Raw genomic sequence first — 16,105 nt, 5'->3', positions numbered from 1 at the left:
CTAATCATATGCTAGGGCAAACACACAGACAACATCAGTCGAGACCAGAGCTCTTCTTTCGCGAATCTTTTCTGTTGTGTCGTTCTTAAAGTCGAAAGATGTTAAGATGTTTCAAATTAGGTGGTTAATGTGGAGGTGGTGAACACTACAAGTACATACACTTTGACTATACACTATCTAAGCTACTTGACCGAACATTGTGTATGGTAAGTGCCGTGGCAACTATGATAACATAATTAAAAAATACTTTTATTTATAGCGTATCGTTTATTACATTTATTTATTACAGCATTACATGAGTCAGCTTATTCGTCTTCTGAGTACAATAAAAACAATAAAAGAGTTCAGAAGTTAGAGTTAAAATTCCATTAGAAGTAAATAAGTCCGTCTGAAGTATTAACATGCAGTTGCAGGTTTTAGCCTGTACGTGGTAGTAGCCTATAAGACGAGGTATAATTCACTTCATCAGTTGGAATGAGACAGATAGAAAAAACTATATATATATAATATAGGGAGGTGAGGAGATAGATACTACTACAACTGATACTATTGGTAACCAACTGGTAGGTATTGGTACCCAACAGACCAAGCCCTTTAGGAAGACTTCCATCCCGCTCCTGTCACATTACATAAATAGTTGGTGTATAGCCTATATAAATGTAGAAAATATTGCAGCCAAAATTGCCCCCAAAATATTCACAACATTTACCATTTAACCATCCCTTTTCACATTAAACTGGCCTCTACTCTTGATACATTTGTAACTCACCTACAAACTCACTCATAGCCTTTAATTTAGTGAAACGTTTTGGTCACCTTTTTTCCTATTTCTTTTTCACAGTGTCTACACGTCAGGTCATGGTGAGGAATATATTAATCATATATTTATATTAGTTAGTTAGTATGTTATTACTATATTGTTATTAAGTGAACATCAGTCCATGTGTTACAAACAAACAGCAGAAATCAAATGCCGGGAGGAGGGAGAAGCCTGTCTGGGCAGGCTCTATACACTGCGGTCCCGGTCCAACCAGCACCTGCCGACAATCTCCTGATTAGGAGTGAGAGAAACACAGGCATACACACAGCAGGGGCCGGGTCAAAGACCCGCCTGGGTCATCACACCTGCAACTGAACACCTCCAAGAGAAATTGTGGTGGATTACAGGAGGACTAAATGACATATGCTACCAGTCTCCATTGAGAGGGGACAATGTGGAGGGGGTCACCACGTACAAATGCCAACACAGATGCACTCTAGAAAGAGCAGAGCCGGCTGTACTTGCTAAGGAGGCTGTGGTCCTTCATATGATTAGGTGAAAACGGCTCAAATCTATTGGCTGAGAAAATTGAGGGGAGGAGCGCATTAGCATATTAACAGCACGCGTGCTGTTAATATGCTAATATGCGTTCTGAGCGCGCGCGCAGAAATGCCGGAACGCGTTCTTGGCGCGCGCGCTGAAATGCCAGAACGCGTTCTGGGCGCGCGCGCTGAAACGCTGGGCGCGCGCGCTGAAACGCCGGAACGCGTTCTGGGCGCGCGCGCTGAAACGCCGGAACGCGTTCTGGAAAACCAAAACGCGTTCTGGGCACGCGTGCTGGCGTTTCAGAACGCGTTTAATTGAAGTCGAATTGTGGCACACTCGGCTTGCCATACTTTTCCACCGCAAATAGTACCTCCTGGACGTGGGCGGGGTCGGCTGCGCGAAAGGGCCGTGACGTATTTGTGTACGCGACGCAAACAACACATACGCAACCCACACATGGACAGAACCCACATAACAACAATGGAGGACATCGATCACATTACTATTATTAGCTGGCATGTTGAAGAAGTTGGAGAAGTGGAACATGTTGGCTGCGGCGCTGCTATGGATGTTACCAGCATGGTTGCCATGTCGCTCTCGTGACTTCGTCACACTCTCTGGCCAATCAGTCGCCGGCCGTCTGCCGACGTCACCTTTTAGCATCGGCTCAGCTCGCTTGGAACCTAGAGCGAGTAGGTACTAGAAAAAGCAGCCACTTCAGGTACCAGATACCATGGTACCGCGGTGGAAACGCAAAAAATGCGAGCTGAGTCGAGTCGTGTCGAGTCGTGTCGAGCTGGTACCATGCAGTGGAAAAGCGGCATTATTATAACTGTACGTCCAATTTTCGCTGCGAATTTTTCTGTTCGCTTTGGTCGCTCAAGTCGCTCATGACGTACAATTCAATTATGCAGACGCATTTAAAGGAGCCGTATGCGTTTAGTAGGCCCTACAGACAGCCATATCAAATATTGAACTCTCCCATACACCTTGGCCATATTGCCGAGACGGTTTTGCTTGTTCGATAAAGTGCTTCGACAACAAGTAGGACAGTGATTCCCCCCAATATAAAAATCCTAAAATGTAGGCTAATTACAACCGAGAACAAAAAACCCTGCGTCTTGTAGTAGTTGAAATATGTTTCACTGATCTGGATCTGCAAATCATGATCTGCACTCATTCGTCGCATTCAAAACAAATAGACGTTAGCGCACATGGCTAATTTGCATACGTGCACAGGACTGGTTGGCTCCGCAAGGCAAATAATGGAACATATCTATCTATCTAGGACTTTCTGTCTATCTATCTATCAACGCGTGTCTAGTTTTAATGTGATGTATTGTGTGTATGTCCAGTCAGACTTGTTCTGTGTGGTCTTGTAGGCTACTGTCCTGTGTGGGACGAACCACCTAAATGGATTCCCGACGATTTGTGTCGTTTGGTATTAATAAAGACTTGACTATCTATCTATCTAGACTATTTAATTAAAAATTATTCACCTCAGGCTCCGTGAATAGTGGGGAATAGAGGGATAAAAGACAAGAGATATATCCCTTGTCATTTATCCCTCGTCTTGTCGATTAGTTTGTTTATGTGACGGTTTTGTTTAAAGCATGCTACACGCGATTGGTTGGTTAGATTGGTGGCATGTAGAGCAAATTATAATGATTCCCGCTTAAATACGAGCGTTCTAGATGTGGCCTATAAATTCTCCCGCTTATCATCACTTGATATCCAAACCACTATGGCGTTTCGATCTCTGAACTGAAAAAGGGTGGGTTCGTACAACACCGGGTGCCCAGTTACAGCCGCGATTAATACTTCAGCCGACATTTTGTTCAGTGAGTGAATAAAGGTAGGTAGGAACCAAAGTGCCTGCCGATGTTCCCTGGGATCCACGCAAGCGAAGAGCGTCTACATTCCGATTGGCTGTCAGTGTTTGGTCGCTGAAGCGAATAATAGTCATTTGCATAAAGTTAAAAAGTTTTCAACTTCTTTTTGACGCTCTGGTCGCTCAACTTTGGCCGCTGGTAGCGTTGGTCGCTTTGGTCGCTTTGGTCGCTCTTGCCCATAGAAAGTGAATGACTTCCGGCGATTTGGTCGCTCAATTCGCTTCTGGTGTGGACGGACAGTAACTGTACGTCCACACCAGGAGCGACCAAAGCGTCGAAGACGCTTTGGTCGCTGCGAATTTTCGCTGCGAATATTTCTGTTCGCTTTGGTCGCTCAAGTCGCTCATGACGTACAATTCAATTATGCAGACGCATTTAAAGGAGCCGTATGCGTTTAGTAGGCCCTACAGACAGCCATATCAAATATTGAACTCTCCCATACACCTTGGCCATATTGCCGAGACGGTTTTGCTTGTTCGATAAAGTGCTTCGACAACAAGTAGGACAGTGATTCCCCCCAATATAAAAATCCTAAAATGTAGGCTAATTACAACCGAGAACAAAAAACCCTGCGTGCTGTAGTAGTTGAAATATGTTTCACTGATCTGGATCTGCAAATCATGATCTGCACTCATTCGTCGCATTCAAAACAAATAGACGTTAGCGCACATGGCTAATTTGCATACGTGCACAGGACTGGTTGGCTCCGCAAGGCAAATAATGGAACATATCTATCTATCTAGGTCTTTCTGTCTATCTATCTATCAACGCGTGTCTAGTTTTAATGTGATGTATTGTGTGTATGTCCAGTCAGACTTGTTCTGTGTGGTCTTGTAGGCTACTGTCCTGTGTGGAACGAACCACCTAAATGGATTCCCGACGATTTGTGTCGTTTGGTATTAATAAAGACTTGACTATCTATCTATCTAGACTATTTAATTAAAAATTATTCACCTCAGGCTCCGTGAATAGTGGGGAACAGAGGGATAAAAGACAAGAGATATATCCCTTGTCATTTATCCCTCGTCTTGTCGATTAGTTTGTTTATGTGACGGTTTTGTTTAAAGCATGCTACACGCGATTGGTTGGTTAGATTGGTGGCATGTAGAGTAAATTATAATGATTCCCGCTTAAATACGAACGTTCTAGATGTAGCCTATAAATTCTCCCGCTTATCATCACTTGATATCCAAACCACTATGGCGTTTCGATCTCTGAACTGAAAAAGGGTGGGTTCGTACAACACCGGGTGCCCAGTTACAGCCGCGATTAATACTTCAGCCGACATTTTGTTCAGTGAGTGAATAAAGGTAGGTAGGAACCAAAGTGCCTGCCGATGTTCCCTGGGATCCACTCAAGCGAAGAGCGTCTACATTCCGATTGGCTGTCAGTGTTTGGTCGCTGATGCGAATAATAGTCATTTGCATAAAGTTAAAAAGTTTTCAACTTCTTTTTGACGCTCTGGTCGCTCAACTTTGGCCGCTGGTAGCGTTGGTCGCTTTGGTCGCTTTGGTCGCTCTTGCCCATAGAAAGTGAATGACTTCCGGCGATTTGGTCGCTCAATTCGCTTCTGGTGTGGACGGACAGTAACTGTACGTCCACGCCAGGAGCGACCAAAGCGTCAAAGACGCTCTGGTCGCTCACAAAGTTTCGCTGCGAATTTTTCTGTTCGCTTTGGTCGCTCAAGTCGCTCATGACGTACAATTCAATTATGCAGACGCATTTAAAGGAGCCATGCGTTTAGTAGGCCCTACAGACAGCCATATCAAATAGTGAACTCTCCCATACACCTTGGCCATATTGCCGAGACGGTTTTGCTTGTTCGATAAAGTGCTTCGACAACAAGTAGGACAGTGATTCCCCCCAATATAAAAAAAATCCTAAAATGTAGGCTAATTACAACCGAGAACAAAAAACCCTGCGTGCTGTAGTAGTTCAAATATGTTTCACTGATCTGGATCTGCAAATCATGATCTGCACTCATTCGTCGCATTCAAAACAAATAGACACTGGGACACATGGCTAATTTGCATACGTGCACAGGTCTGGTTGGCTCCGCAAGGCAAATAATGGAACATATCTATCTATCTATCTAGGCCTTTCTGTCTATCTATCTATCAACGCGTGTCTAGTTTTCATGTGATGTATTGTGTGTATTATCCAGTCAGACTTGTTCTGTGTGGTATTGTAGGCTACTGTCCTGTGTGGGACGAACCACCTAAATGGATTCCCGACGATTTGTGTCGTTTGGTATTAATAAAGACTTGACTATCTATCTATCTAGACTATTTAATCAAAAAATATTCACCTCAGGCTCCGTGAATAGTGGGGAATAGAGGGATAAAAGACAAGAGATATATCCCTTGTCATTTATCCCTCGTCTTGTCGATTAGTTTGTTTATGTGACGATTTCAAATACTTTTTTGGTTTTGTTTAAAGCATGCTACACGCGATTGGTTGGTTAGATTGGTGGCATGTAGAGCAAATTATAATGATTCCCGCTTAAATACGAGCGTTCTAGATGTGGCCTATAAATTCTCCCGCTTATCATCACTTGATATCCAAACCACTATGGCGTTTCGATCTCTGAACTGAAAAAGGGTGGGTTCGTACAACACCGGGTGCCCAGTTACAGCCGCGATTATACTTCAGCCGACATTTTGTTCAGTGAGTGAATAAAGGTAGGTAGGAACCAAAGTGCCTGCCGATGTTCCCTGGGATCCACGCAAGCGAAGAGCGTCTACATTCCGATTGGCTGTCAGTGTTTGGTCGCTGAAGCGAATAATAGTCATTTGCATAAAGTTAAAAAGTTTTCAACTTCTTTTTGACGCTCTGGTCGCTCAACTTTGGCCGCTGGTAGCGTTGGTCGCTTTGGTCGCTCTGGTCGCTCTTGCCCATAGAAAGTGAATGACTTCCGGCGATATGGTCGCTCAATTCGCTTCTGGTGTGGACGGACAGTAAGAAGAAAACCAAAATAACCGGCAAGAAACAGTTTAGCTCCAAACAACCAGGCCTCTGGCGACGATATCAGATTGGGGGGGGGTTGGCGATAAGCTCAGATAGCAGCATTCCAACCCCTCTCCTGGAAGCCGAAAGGGAATAGGGAAGAGTGCAATCACAGGACCCCTTGAGAAATGGAGGCAGAAGCCAAGAAAACTATCCTGATGTGGAAGGACCGGGAAGGCTGATAGAGAAAGTTTTAATAATTTAAAGTCAATTGTATTGTGGGCAATAACAAGTTTATTCGTGCAAACATTGTGAAAAACTCAGGAATTATGATACATATATGCTCAATGTACAGTTCTTTATTTATACCATAGAGTATAAAACATGACAATCTCTGCTTTTGCTGAATTTCAGCAATCAGTATAATTCAAATGGATGTAACTTCCAATGGCATGGGCTTGTTTGTGTCCATACTGCCACCTGGTGCTCCATTTGTACCAAAGAATCACAATCTCAGGTCCTACAAGTATATCATTTTCTGCCTTTCCGTTGCTTCGCTCCAGCTCCTGGACCCTTCTTGAAGCCCGATTTGCCACCGTCACCCTTGGATTTAAAACCAGCTTTGTTTTTCTGTCCAAATTTGCCACCAGTGGCGCCTCCCTTACCGCGAAACTTGTTCCCTCCATCCCCCGATTTTTTGGCCCCAAACGACTTGCCGACAAACCCACTTTTCTGTCCAAAAGGCCGGGGGCTACCCTCAAATTTCTTCCCTCCCTTTTGGTGGTGACCGCCATCTTTGAAGTGCCTTGGAGGGCCATGGTCCTTGGGCGATCTTGAATCCCGGTCTCTGAAATGCTTGCCGGGAGCATTTCCCCCGGGGGATCTGCCGTGTCCACCCTCCCGCGGCGATTTACCATGGAACTTATTCCCCCTTGCGAAGCTCCCCGTGTGCTCTCTGGGTGCACGCCTCTTCTTGGGGGGTGGGAACATGCCTGCGAGAAACAAATTGAATGCATGTTAAACATAAACATGTCACTACATCCAGATAATCAGGATTGAGTTCCAATCATCCATGGAGGTAATATTCACCTTCTTCTGGCTCCTGACCCACGGCCTGTCTGTAGTACTCGGCCTCATCATCAGACTCCACCACAGGGACTTTATCACCCTGAACGCCCGGATCCTCCACTTCACTGTCTTCCTCCTCTTCCCGCTTCCTTTTAATGCCTTCCAGGCTTTTGTTTCTGACAGAAAAACACGAAAGTTAAACCAAAATAATATGCAGGAAAAATCAGGAGGGGGATAAAATAACAACGCATCGGGATCTCATACTTGTGCTGTTCCCGTTTCTCCAGTTTCTCGGCAACATTTTGCGCCTGTTTTTTGCGGCGTGCGTCCTTCTCCTTCAGCTGGGCCTCCTTCCTGTTCAGGATCTCCTGGAGCTCTTCCTCCGTCTTAAATACTGTAAGCAATGGAGAGCGCAAAGGCCACATTAAACACAGTTCACAGCACCGCAACCAACATAAGCTTGTTCCAGTGTTCCAGATGCATCAGTAAGCGTTTACTTGAGACAAAATCATAGACATTCATCCTCATGTTCTCATCATGCACATCTGAACCGACGACGGGACTGGGAAACGGAGGGGGGTGCGGTGCACTCACTGGCAGCGTGATAGAGAACGTCGCCGTCTCCCATGCCTTCTTGGATCTTCATGAGCTGCAGGGTCATGCGAGGGCCGATCTCCGTCAAGCGTACGGCGCTCTGCTGTGACGCCATGTTCCCGCGGCCGGCGCAGGCCTGCGGTAGCTCCGTGATGTTGTGGTCGCCGTCGAGCTCGGCCTCGCTCTCTGAAAGGTTGGCCCCCCTAAAAAGTTCAATACAGCGGTGCAGCGTTAGATCGAGCCCGGATAAACTTCATCAAAAAGGAGCCGTTGGGCGTCTTGCTCTACGATGCCTATACCTGCACAAAGATAATGTTGATCGACTACAAGACAATCCGCCCCCAGTTTAAAGATCAATTACCAAAAAAACTTGCCATTCAAAAATAATATTTTCAATAACAATTGTACCTTCACAATAATCTTACTTCATCAGAAGCTCACTGATGTCCTCAAACTTGTTCATGTTGGGGAACCTCTCCTGCATCAGCTTCTTCACTCCTCGGCTCATGCCCACGGGCACAACCTTCAGGCTGCTGCAGAGCAGGAGCAAGCACACGAGTTTAAAGGGTAGGTAGCCTGATAGGTGACAAGTGCCCGGGCAACACTATCAGCTCCTCAGTGCGTTTACTTTGGACAAGCATCACTTAACAGTCAAGTCATAAATCATCATCATTCGAGCCAAAATGTACATTTCTTATCTGTTAAAATGGCAAATACTTACTAATGACGGAGCTCAACCTCTTGGGACACTGGATCGTAATTCAGCAAAACACACCTCTTTATACTATTGAGGTTTACCTAGGAAAAAAACAACAACTAAATTTAGGTCTGCTCCCAGTACCATTTGAGACACTTACAAGGAGTCGAGTCAGTTGGGGTCAGTAAGCGTTTACTTTAGATACATCTTCACAGATAACTCAGAAGACTAAACTTTCATCATACACAAATGCCCAACTCTATATTGTTATGCGCAAATGTACCATCATCACTCCAGCTTTGTAAACAGGACATACCTTGTGCACATTGATGGAGGGGAACATGTTTTGGAACATGGTGGCCATGAGCTTGACATGCATGCCTTCCACGCCGAAGTTATTTAGGATGAGCAGGGGGTGGTGTGTAAACTGCTGCTCGTGCATTCTGTGTCTCTTCAGAGACGAGATCACGTCTTTTACAAGAGCATACTGGGGGGAAAAAAGAAAAACAATTCAAATTGGAGAGCAGGGATAAATGATAGGGATGAGTATATCAGCGCATTTACCTTGAAATACACCACTCAGTCAAAACACAAATTTGTTTCAAGCCCCTCTGCCGAGTTGTGCGTGAGCTGAACTATACTGATGTGCGTACATGGTGCCGATGTGTAATTGGATGCGACGGTGTTAATGTGTGCAATTTGTCAACACTTAATCTAGTAGGGGTCTGTTGCATCCCAACAGAAAGTCTCAAACAATGTTAAAACTATAACATAATAAATAGCATGCGAGCGCAGTAGGTGCCACCTATGATATACACGTTTCTAAATATAATTAATAGCATTTGGGGCGCCAAACAAAATTTCTAATTCATGGTGGATTGCGCACGGTCACTGTGCCAGTGCTGGATGCATGTTGGGGAAATGGCATCATCCTATCATAGTCCAATGTTTGATATTTAGCAGTCCACAAACCTTTATAACTTTAAAGTGAAGCATAGGACCTCTAGGGACTCGAGCAAGCCTCTGGAGAAAGAAAGAAAGAAAAGTTTTAATATAGGGCCTGATCGTGGTTAACATCTGCATAACAGTTGCCACATATGAAGTCAGAAGTCCCCTATTAAACTCACCATGCTAAGAGTGTGGGGTGTCTTGCTGAAAATCATGAAATGGGTCACTCCCAATGGTCCAGCTATGGAGACAAAGTCTTTTAGCACGTTCTTTTTCTTGACCTAGGAGTAAAAGTCAGATAAATAAAGCATGAATACAACACAGGCAACGTGCATACCCAAATGAAACTAAACCGAAAATTCTTCAGGTGCGTCAACACAAAGTACTCCATTCGGGCCAACAACATAGCCCGGGCCAATCAACCACGGTTGTATTAACAACTTAAAACGTAACCCATTTCCCATAATACATAGACATGATAAAATTGTAATGGTTCGCTAGCCATCGATGGTCCTATAACATCTCATACCTTCATGGCCTCTGCAGTGAAGGGTTGCATGATTCGCCGCATGTCGAGCACGAGCTGGCTGACATTTTTGCCGATCAGGCCACGATGAAACACGAACGAATGGGGAACAGTCGAAAAGGACTCTTCTTGCAAATGGTTGGCCTGTAGCCGGTTTTTCTTCTGGTTTTTGGACTGAAAGCACAAGATTCAGATGTTATAACAAAGTCGGCTGACTGCGACACGTGCTTGCAGTTACTCAGAAAACCGTCACTCAAGCACTGAACACAAGCCCATAACATATTGTTGGGTGAATCCGACCGGTTATGATATAATTATTGCCTTTTTACTTTATAAAGAATCGCGTTGATATCGTAGAGAAACTACTCGAGTTAAATAGAGCTAGCTCTGATGTATCTTTGCTAAACTCTGCTAATCTGCATGTTTTCTTACCTTTGATTTCGACATTGTTGGATGAGATGTATCTCCAGACGCTAGATGAAAAACCGAACGCTACTATAATATATACTGTATTGCTATACTAAATAGCAATCATTTTAAGACTATTTTACTTGATTTGATGCCACCACAAATTCACGTGAAGAACAGCTCCGCCACATGGTCTTTACCCAGCGTGTCACTGCTTTCTTCTTCTTCCTTTTTTTTAACTCTAGTTTTTGAACAACGTTTAGTAGTGCATATAGCACCACCGTGCGGTCTGGGGTTACCGGGTTAACCATGTACACACTGTCTACAAAATAGATAGATACATAAAACAACAGTGAGCAAAATAAATAATACCCAATCTAATATATATATACACATTCTGTGTCAATCTTTAATTTGTGTCTGTGATTGTGTGTGTGTTTCTGTGTGTGTGTGTGATTGTTTGTGTGTCAGCATGCATGGTGTGTGTCTGTGGGGGAGGTGGGGGGGGGAGGATGGGGGTTTGAAGGTTAATGGTAGTGGGAGTAGACTGCACTGAGGGTCAAACCAACACACTTTAAGGGTTTTCCTCATCAGTCCAGTTTGCAATTAGGGCTGTCCTCTCCTAAAACTCCCTGTGGTAAAGATTCTAGTGAGGGCCGGGGTGACCATTCTGGTGTAGCTGTTTAGTCCCATCGATTTCTTTGTGCTTCGTCATATTTAGCATATTTATTTTGATTCTGTCATTTCAAAATGGATTAGTTAATTCACTGCATAATTGAGACTAGGATTTCACAGTTTCGAAGCCAAAGGGGACACAAGGCAGACGTTTTCAGCAAGGTAATTTGGCTTTGTCTATTTCATAAAAGATTCCTGAACATTTTAAATGGATTTTATTGTTCGGCTAATAGAATGGATGTATAGGCTATATATAAACAATTTGATTTGTCTATCAAATTGTACAGAGCAAACATGTGGTTTGTACACGTATTATTATGTACAAACAAATTATTATTATGCCTATACATTTGTACATGCATAGACATAATCATCTCACTTTCTTTCTCTCTCTCTTAGTCTTTTGTCTTTTAAAATCTTTTTGTGTCCCACATTTCTTAGCATTTTCTAGGAGCTTAACTGGGATCTAGCCCTCACGAGTCAGTTTGCTTTATATCACAGAATCACTTTTTCCTTCAGAAAACCTTTAATATTTACTCCAAAATGGACAGGACTGGTTATTTTTGTGTATCAAATAATCCAGGCATTTCTATAGTAAACAAAGTAAATATTTGTGTTTTAATATTAAGAGTTTATGGTATTGACTATGGTCGGTTTAGGTGGAATTCGGAGCTGACCGTAGAAAGCTTTTGTTGACCATAGAACAGAGTATTTACACTGACTGGCTGGTGTTGACTGTTGTCACCAGTGTTTAACTGCAAATAAATACCATCCCGAAGGATAGACACATGTCTGGCTCTTTCCCCCTTCTAATGGCACATCTGGTGTACAGTCAAGACACAGATAGCAATGCACGGCCCTAAGAAAGTCTATAAAGTGTTGCAGAAGCCTTCTGTTTTCATTCACAGTTCATGTGCCTTCAATACAAAAAGCTTCTCTCTTCTCTACCTCCAGGAGGGGGGCCATACAAACCCCAACGCATACATGGAGAAGACATTAACGTTGAGTCTGGTGATGCTTTTCCTCACGCTTCATCTGGGTTTACCGGAAGTCCTTGGACGGACGGAGGACCCTCACGCCGACGTCAACGTGAAGAAACGACCTCCGCACGCCTCGGAAGCCAAAAGTGGCCGCTGCTCGTACACCTTCATCGTCCCGCAGCAGAAGCTGAAGGGAGCGCTCTGCGTGAGCACCGCCCAGGAGACCAACCGCTCCGAGGTGGCTTCCCTGCGGGTGGAGCTGGCCCGGCAGCAGGAGCACCTCGAGACGCTCAGGGCCCAGCTGGAGCGGGAAGGGAGCCAGGCCATGGAGGTCAGGGCCCTGAGAACGGAGAGCAACAGTTTGAACACCCGGATCACCCAGCTCTATGCTCAGCTGCTGCATGAAGTCATCGACAAGAAGGACCAGGTGTTGGAGCAGAAACGGGTTGAGAGCCTTCTGCTGAATGCTACTACACAGGTACACATGTACAGTACATACGTATATATGGTATGATTGTTGGCGGTCAAGCATCGGAAACATGACTCCTCTGTATGTGTAATCCAGCTGCTTCTGTTGTTGGTGGGTTGTGGCTGGCGGCGCAACCAAGGCGCTGCAGGCTTCTAGTAATTTCAGAGAGCTGGAGAAGAAGTATGGAGCCCTGACCTCGATGATTACCTCTCAGAATCAGTTCATTGCCCGTCTCGAGAAGCAGTGCCAGTGCAGGAACACCACACTGGCCTCACCGGTAAGGATACGTTTCTTACCGTTTTCAAAAGCCTGTTTCATAACAGGCTTTACATTTATTTTGAATTGCAGAAAGTATTTGGTGAACTGGATTTTTGTGTAGGTGACTCCTGAACCAGAAAGACTCGGGTCCCAAGAACACCACAATATCAGCTCCGAGGCCAGTGCAACGTCCAACGATGTTCAAAGAGATCAGAGTGGCCCTCCATCGCAGGAAGACAAGCTGATTGGGAAAGCCACTGTCCCCACAATGACCACAGCCAGCACTCCCACAGACCATCCCTTCATCAGTTTCCCAATCACCAAGACCCCCGGTAAACCATCGTGAAATACATGTCTCTCTCACTACGAATCCATTGGAAGTTCAAATGCAACCCATGATAGCCAAAGGCCTGTAAAAAATTACTAATGATCAATTTCTTCCCATTGCTATGCACTTGCATTTAACCCAAATTGCAGTATAACTTGTTGAACTAGGAGCATGTAAACAAGTCATCCTTCACGTTGTAGCAGGGTAGATAAGGAGGTAATGGAGGTAATGGAGTCAGTGACCCATGGCTGGCTGTGTTATCTCCCTGGGAATGCCTAAACACAGTGTATGAAAAGAATGCTTCTCCTCATTAGACAATCAGTGTCTTATCAGTTGTATAAGCAACCTCATGTATACACAGTACACACACACACACACACACACACACACACACACACACACACACACAGACACAGACACAGACACAGACACACACACACACACACACACACACACACACACACACACACACACACACACACACACAAAGACAAACAAACGACAGCCTTTGAGGGTTCGGAATTTGGGAAATGACAGAGTAGAGGGCTTTAGACAGGCCTCTCCCAAATAGAGGGTCATTCAAACTAGTGGTGGTTCCATGGGGCTAGGCGCCCCATGGACCCAGTCTCAATCGATAATATGTCCAGGAAATCCTTCAGCCAGTTAAGTTTGTTTGTTATACTAGTCCGGTCCAAGTATTGTCTTCTTTGCAGAAAAATAAAAAGGCATGCAACAGTATAGTCGTTTTTTGCAACATGTTTTGTTAATTATAAGCCCTATAACCTTCAATTGGATAACTTCATATCTCCCACAGTTGGACAAGATGTTGAATGCTTTAATATTGAGTCCCATTGATCCGCAGTGTGAGGGGAACCAATGTGTCATTCCCATTGTAACTTGGTGGGGTCAGTGCTGTCCAGGAGGATTATGATTGATTATATATCGCTGAGACAGTTCCTTTCCCAGTAGCAGCATCCATCAGCTTGCCATCAAGGACATGTTTAGACACTGTCTGATTCCTTTGGAGGGGAAATTTGGCTCCAATAAGCACAGCTTTCCAGAGCACATGCTTTGCATTTGTCAACTGGAAACCCCAAATATGCGGGTCCGGGCATTCCTCGATAGAGGTCAAACCACTCTTTGTGTTCATACCTGTAGGGCCATGGCGGGACTGCCAGCACGCCATGGATTCAGGCGAGACCATCAGCGGCATCTACCTGCTTCGCCCACAGGGCGCCAACCGACTCCTGCAGGCATGGTGTGACCAGACGAGCGCTCAGGGCGGCTGGACCGTCATCCAGCGGAGACAGGATGGATCGGTGAACTTCTTCAGGACCTGGGAGCAGTACAAGGTAAGTCTCTCAGCTCGGATTTAAGCTGCCTGCGCCTGGTGCTTTGATTCACTGTGCTGTTCTGTCGCAGCAAAATTTGATACCAATTATTTTCCGATATGGATATCATGTCTATATTGTGTTATCTATATATGGTGATATTACAACAATATGCTGCATAAATGCAAGGACATTGTAACACCCATTTGTCATTCTGCATGCATTTTTGCATTTCTATTCTAATAACACTATAGATGGCTTTGAATGCAATGTAAAGCAAGCCAAAGTTTGCATGAACAAAAGAAAATGGCTGCCCTGACCATCCCTCAGACCTAACTGTTGTTCGGGCACGTCGGCAGCAAGGTTTCGGTAACCTCGATGGAGAGTACTGGCTGGGCCTCGAGCACCTCTACTGGCTGACCAAGCAGACTCACTACAAGCTCCGGGTAGCCCTGGAAGACTGGCAAGGCCGGCAGGTCTATGCAGAGTACGACAGCTTCTATATAGAGCCGGAGAGCGACTGGTACCGCTTACGTCTAGGAGAATACCAGGGGAACGCTGGGGACTCTCTCTCCTGGCACAACAACAAGGCCTTCACCACCCTGGATCGAGACAAGGACGGCTTCTCAGGTCTAGTGACCGGCTTCACTCATTGATATCATTTGTTTGTTTGTATATTATAAGGATCCGTATTGGCTGACGCCTTGACCACCAGGGTCCAAGACAGTATTACATATAACAGTAATAACCTCACAATAATAGAGAATATATATAAAAAATATAAAATAGAGGCAGTGTTAAATAGCCTTCTTGTGTTTCCTCCTCAGGTAACTGTGCTCACTTCCAGAAAGGGGGATGGTGGTACCATATGTGTGCCCACTCCAATTTGAACGGCGTGTGGTATAGAGGCGGGCACTATCGCAGCCGCTACCAGGACGGGGTCTACTGGGCAGAGTTCCATGGAGGCTCCTATTCTCTCAAGCGAGTGGCCATGATGATCAAACCTGCGTGACGGAAAGGACCGTCCTATTTGGAATCAGATGTGTTTAAACGTGGTTGTTATTTTTTCTATTTCATTTGTGCTTTGTTTTTGTTTTTTAAGCTACGTTCTGAACACTTTTCAATAAGGGTACAAATTACAATAATTAATTACTTATATTAGTTAATGTAGTAATAATCATGAGCTAACAATTGACTTACAGTTAATTAAACAGTTAACAAATGTACTAGTAATCCTTCACTAATGGTGTTCAAGTTGAGGTATTAATTTATAGGCTACATTAATTAATAGGGTTATAGTTAAACCTAACCCTAGCCCTATTCAAAAAATATATAATTAATATGTGGTTAACATGAACAAAGTTACCTTAGTAAACAATAATTGATTGTTTACTAGACCATTAGTTATGTGATTATTACTTGTTAATATTAGTTGACGTTTACTCCAACATTAACTGATGTTAATTTGTACTTATTGTACCCTCAGTGGAAAGTGTCACAATACATTTGTTTAATTATTGATGAAGAATGTTTGATATGATATAGATTTGGAATATGTGTACACTATATAATTGTCCCGGAACGATGGCTAATACCTCGTTAAATTTTCGTTATTCATGTTTCCAAATTGTTACATGACTATGTCTTTGTAAATAAAGATCTGATAAGATTTTAAATGA

At 44.2% G+C, this 16,105-nt stretch overlaps 2 protein-coding genes across 2 annotated transcripts; one reads left to right on the top strand and one right to left on the bottom strand.

Annotated features, from left to right (window-relative positions):
• Positions 1 to 6,415: 6,415 nt before the first annotated feature.
• ppan (peter pan homolog) lies at positions 6,416 to 10,616 on the bottom strand. Its single transcript, XM_060037463.1, has 11 exons — positions 10,410 to 10,616; positions 9,981 to 10,151; positions 9,631 to 9,732; positions 9,476 to 9,526; positions 8,820 to 8,990; positions 8,528 to 8,604; positions 8,232 to 8,339; positions 7,807 to 8,009; positions 7,477 to 7,606; positions 7,234 to 7,388; positions 6,416 to 7,136 (listed from the first exon to the last, which is right to left on the bottom strand). Exons 1-11 carry the CDS (start codon positions 10,422 to 10,424, stop codon positions 6,676 to 6,678), a joined length of 1,644 nt encoding a protein of 547 aa, XP_059893446.1. The 5' UTR covers positions 10,425 to 10,616; the 3' UTR covers positions 6,416 to 6,675.
• A 347-nt stretch (positions 10,617 to 10,963) lies between these two features.
• On the top strand, positions 10,964 to 16,105 carry angptl6 (angiopoietin-like 6). Its single transcript, XM_060037413.1, has 7 exons — positions 10,964 to 11,222; positions 12,015 to 12,518; positions 12,649 to 12,786; positions 12,889 to 13,099; positions 14,254 to 14,447; positions 14,786 to 15,056; positions 15,254 to 16,105. Exons 2-7 carry the CDS (start codon positions 12,045 to 12,047, stop codon positions 15,436 to 15,438), a joined length of 1,473 nt encoding a protein of 490 aa, XP_059893396.1. The 5' UTR covers positions 10,964 to 11,222; positions 12,015 to 12,044; the 3' UTR covers positions 15,439 to 16,105.

This window comes from Gadus macrocephalus, chromosome 2, assembly GCF_031168955.1.
Source record: "Gadus macrocephalus chromosome 2, ASM3116895v1".
Classification (NCBI taxonomy): Eukaryota; Metazoa; Chordata; class Actinopteri; order Gadiformes; family Gadidae; genus Gadus; species Gadus macrocephalus.
Note: the sequence above shows the minus strand (reverse complement) of the source record. Positions and strands in the feature narration are given on the sequence as shown.

Coding starts and splice junctions, on each gene's coding strand:
- ppan (XM_060037463.1), bottom strand. Junction 8,605..8,819: donor CCTCCATCAATGTGCACAAG/GTATGTCCTGTT, acceptor TTTTTTTCCTAG/GTAAACCTCAATAGTATAAA. Junction 7,137..7,233: donor GGGTCAGGAGCCAGAAGAAG/GTGAATATTACC, acceptor TGTTTCTCGCAG/GCATGTTCCCACCCCCCAAG.
- angptl6 (XM_060037413.1), top strand. CDS start 12,045: ATGGAGAAGACATTAACGTTGAGTCTGGTGATGCTTTTCCTCACGCTT. Junction 12,787..12,888: donor ACACCACACTGGCCTCACCG/GTAAGGATACGT, acceptor ATTTTTGTGTAG/GTGACTCCTGAACCAGAAAG. Junction 13,100..14,253: donor CCCAATCACCAAGACCCCCG/GTAAACCATCGT, acceptor TCATACCTGTAG/GGCCATGGCGGGACTGCCAG.